We start from the raw sequence: 2277 nt of genomic DNA on the forward strand, positions 1-2277 counted from the left end.
TGCCCACGCTGTCCAGGATTTTCTTGATGTCCTTGGCGCTGGGAGACGCATTGCCCCCGAGGGCGGCCAGCAGGTAGGAGGCGACGTAGCGCATTCTGCGGACCAAGGAGCTGCCGCGACCCCGGGACCCCGCGCCCAAGCGCCCGCTCCGCGGCGCGGAAGACCTACTCACTCGGCGGCGGTGCACAGGCCTCACGCGTGCGACCTCGCTGGCTTCAGGGAGGAAAAGGCTATTTTATTGTTCTTAAGGGAACATTTGTTACATACTGGTAACGAATTGGGCTGTGATCCCCAAGGCCAGCAATTCAAAACCACAAGTTGCTCTTCGGGAGAAAGACGGGGTTTTCTACTCCTGTAAAGAGTTACAGTCTCAAAAACCCACAGGGGAAGTTCTAGCCTGTCCTTCATGGTCACTGTGAGTCAGCAGTGACTGGATGGCAGTGAGTTTGGTTTGATTTCTGGTTTAATTGTTCTTATTTTAAGTAACAACTTATAGCGGCCATCTAGCTCAGAAGCAACACATGGAAGAAGGACACCAGCCTGTGACCACAAGGTATCGAAGGGATCAGGTATCAGGCATCAAAGAACAAAAAATCCTATCATTGTGTGCCCACCTTCCCAATAAGATAGCTGAAGACAAATGTGTCCATAAGAAAATGTGGTGAAGAAAGCGATGGTGTCCAGCTATCAAAAGATATGGAGTCTGGGGTATTAAAAAGACTTAAAGGTAAACAAGCAGCCATCTAACTCAGAAACAACAAAGTCCACATGGAAGAAACACACCAGCCTGTGTGACCACGAGGTGTCGATGGGATCTGGTATCAGGCATCAAAGAACAAAAAATCATATTGTAAATGAGGGGTAGTGCAGATTGGGGACCCAAAGCCCATCTATAGGCAACTGGACATCCCCTTACAGAAGGGTTGCAGCAGGGAGGAGATGAGCCAGTCAGGGTATAGGGTATAGGGTAGCAACGATAAAACATACAACTTTCCTCTATCCCACATACAACTTTCCTACCCACTCCACTATCATGATTTCTTGCCTATATAGTTTCTCTTGAGAAATCAGAGCTCGATCATACTGGTTCTCCTTTGTAGATAGTTTTTCAGTTTTTTCAAGCCTCTCAGTAGTCTTTGTCTTTGGAAAGTTTGATTATGAGATGTCATGGTGATTTCCTTGGAGGGCCTATCCTATTGTGGGCTCATTCAGTTCACATCTTTCATGAGGTTAAGGATATTTTATTCTTAAAATTCTTCAACAATTTTTTTCTGTGATTTTTGTTGTTTCTTCCTGTTCTAGAATTGTGATCACATGTAAGTTATTCCTTGTGATTCTTAGGTTTTCTTAGTATTTTTCTGTTGTTCTTTTAAATTTTGTTTATTATTTTTCCTCTAGCAAATTAGTATTGAGAGCTTTGTCTTCATGCTCATTAATTCAGTCTTCCATTCTGCCACTATGAATTTTCATTGCAATACCTATTTCTGAAATCTTAGTATTAATCAGTTGGATTTTTATTACATTTTTATGGTTTCTAAGTTTTCATTTATTTTTTCAGTTTGTTCTTATAGTGTTTTCCTGGATTTTACTATTTTCCCCCTATTTTCCCTGTGTTTTTCTTTATTTCATCTGCAGATTTGTCGATCTTTCTTTCAATCAAGTAAAGGAATCTAAATATTCTTTTGAATTCCTAATCAGATAATTCCAGTGTCTTTTTGTTCCTTAGGAATATCTTATGGCTCTGTGTATTGATCATTTGTTTGAGCTTTTCTGTCCTTTTTCTTCTCATGAACTGACATTGTTGTCTCCAAGATAACTATGATGCTGCTCTATTTGTATTTAATTGGTTATTTACATTGGTGAGATCTTAGCCTCTTACAACTTGTCTCCTGGTGGGTGTTATATAAAATGTGTGTGTGCAGTTCTCTGCTGTTTGTATAACACAGTTAGGGGCACTCTGAAATGATGTTTTCAACTACCTGTGAGCCTGGATGACCTAGTGGGCTACATGTTGGGCTGCCAACCATAAGGTCAGGAGTTCAAAGCTAAGAGGTGGCTCATAAAGAGTTACAACTTCAGAAATTCACAGGGTCAGTTCTGCCCTTTTCTATAGGCTTGTTAGGAGTCATAATCAACTTAATGGCCGTGGGTTTGAAGCATACCTGTAGGCAGTGGTGGAATTCAGGTGGTTTGCACCAGTTCAACAGAAAAGACATCTACTTTTTCATTTAGTTTGGCAAGTCATTTGTTAAGATGGCACTTGTAATCAGGGTTCTC

General features: G+C 41.5%; 1 protein-coding gene across 1 annotated transcript in view; it reads right to left on the minus strand.

The window, feature by feature from the left end:
* MSH4 (mutS homolog 4) overlaps window positions 1-2277 on the minus strand; it is a 92627-nt gene that overhangs the window by 70022 nt on the left and 20328 nt on the right. The window contains exon 5 of the mRNA XM_045291737.1: window positions 8-213. Within this exon, the coding sequence (XP_045147672.1) occupies window positions 8-213 (206 nt within the window). The remainder of the gene's footprint in view (window positions 1-7; window positions 214-2277) is intronic.

The sequence above is a fragment of the Echinops telfairi genome, unplaced genomic scaffold (genome assembly GCF_000313985.2).
Source record: "Echinops telfairi isolate 266 unplaced genomic scaffold, ASM31398v2 ScPeMD7_443;HRSCAF=831, whole genome shotgun sequence".
NCBI classification, from domain to species: domain Eukaryota; kingdom Metazoa; phylum Chordata; class Mammalia; order Afrosoricida; family Tenrecidae; genus Echinops; species Echinops telfairi.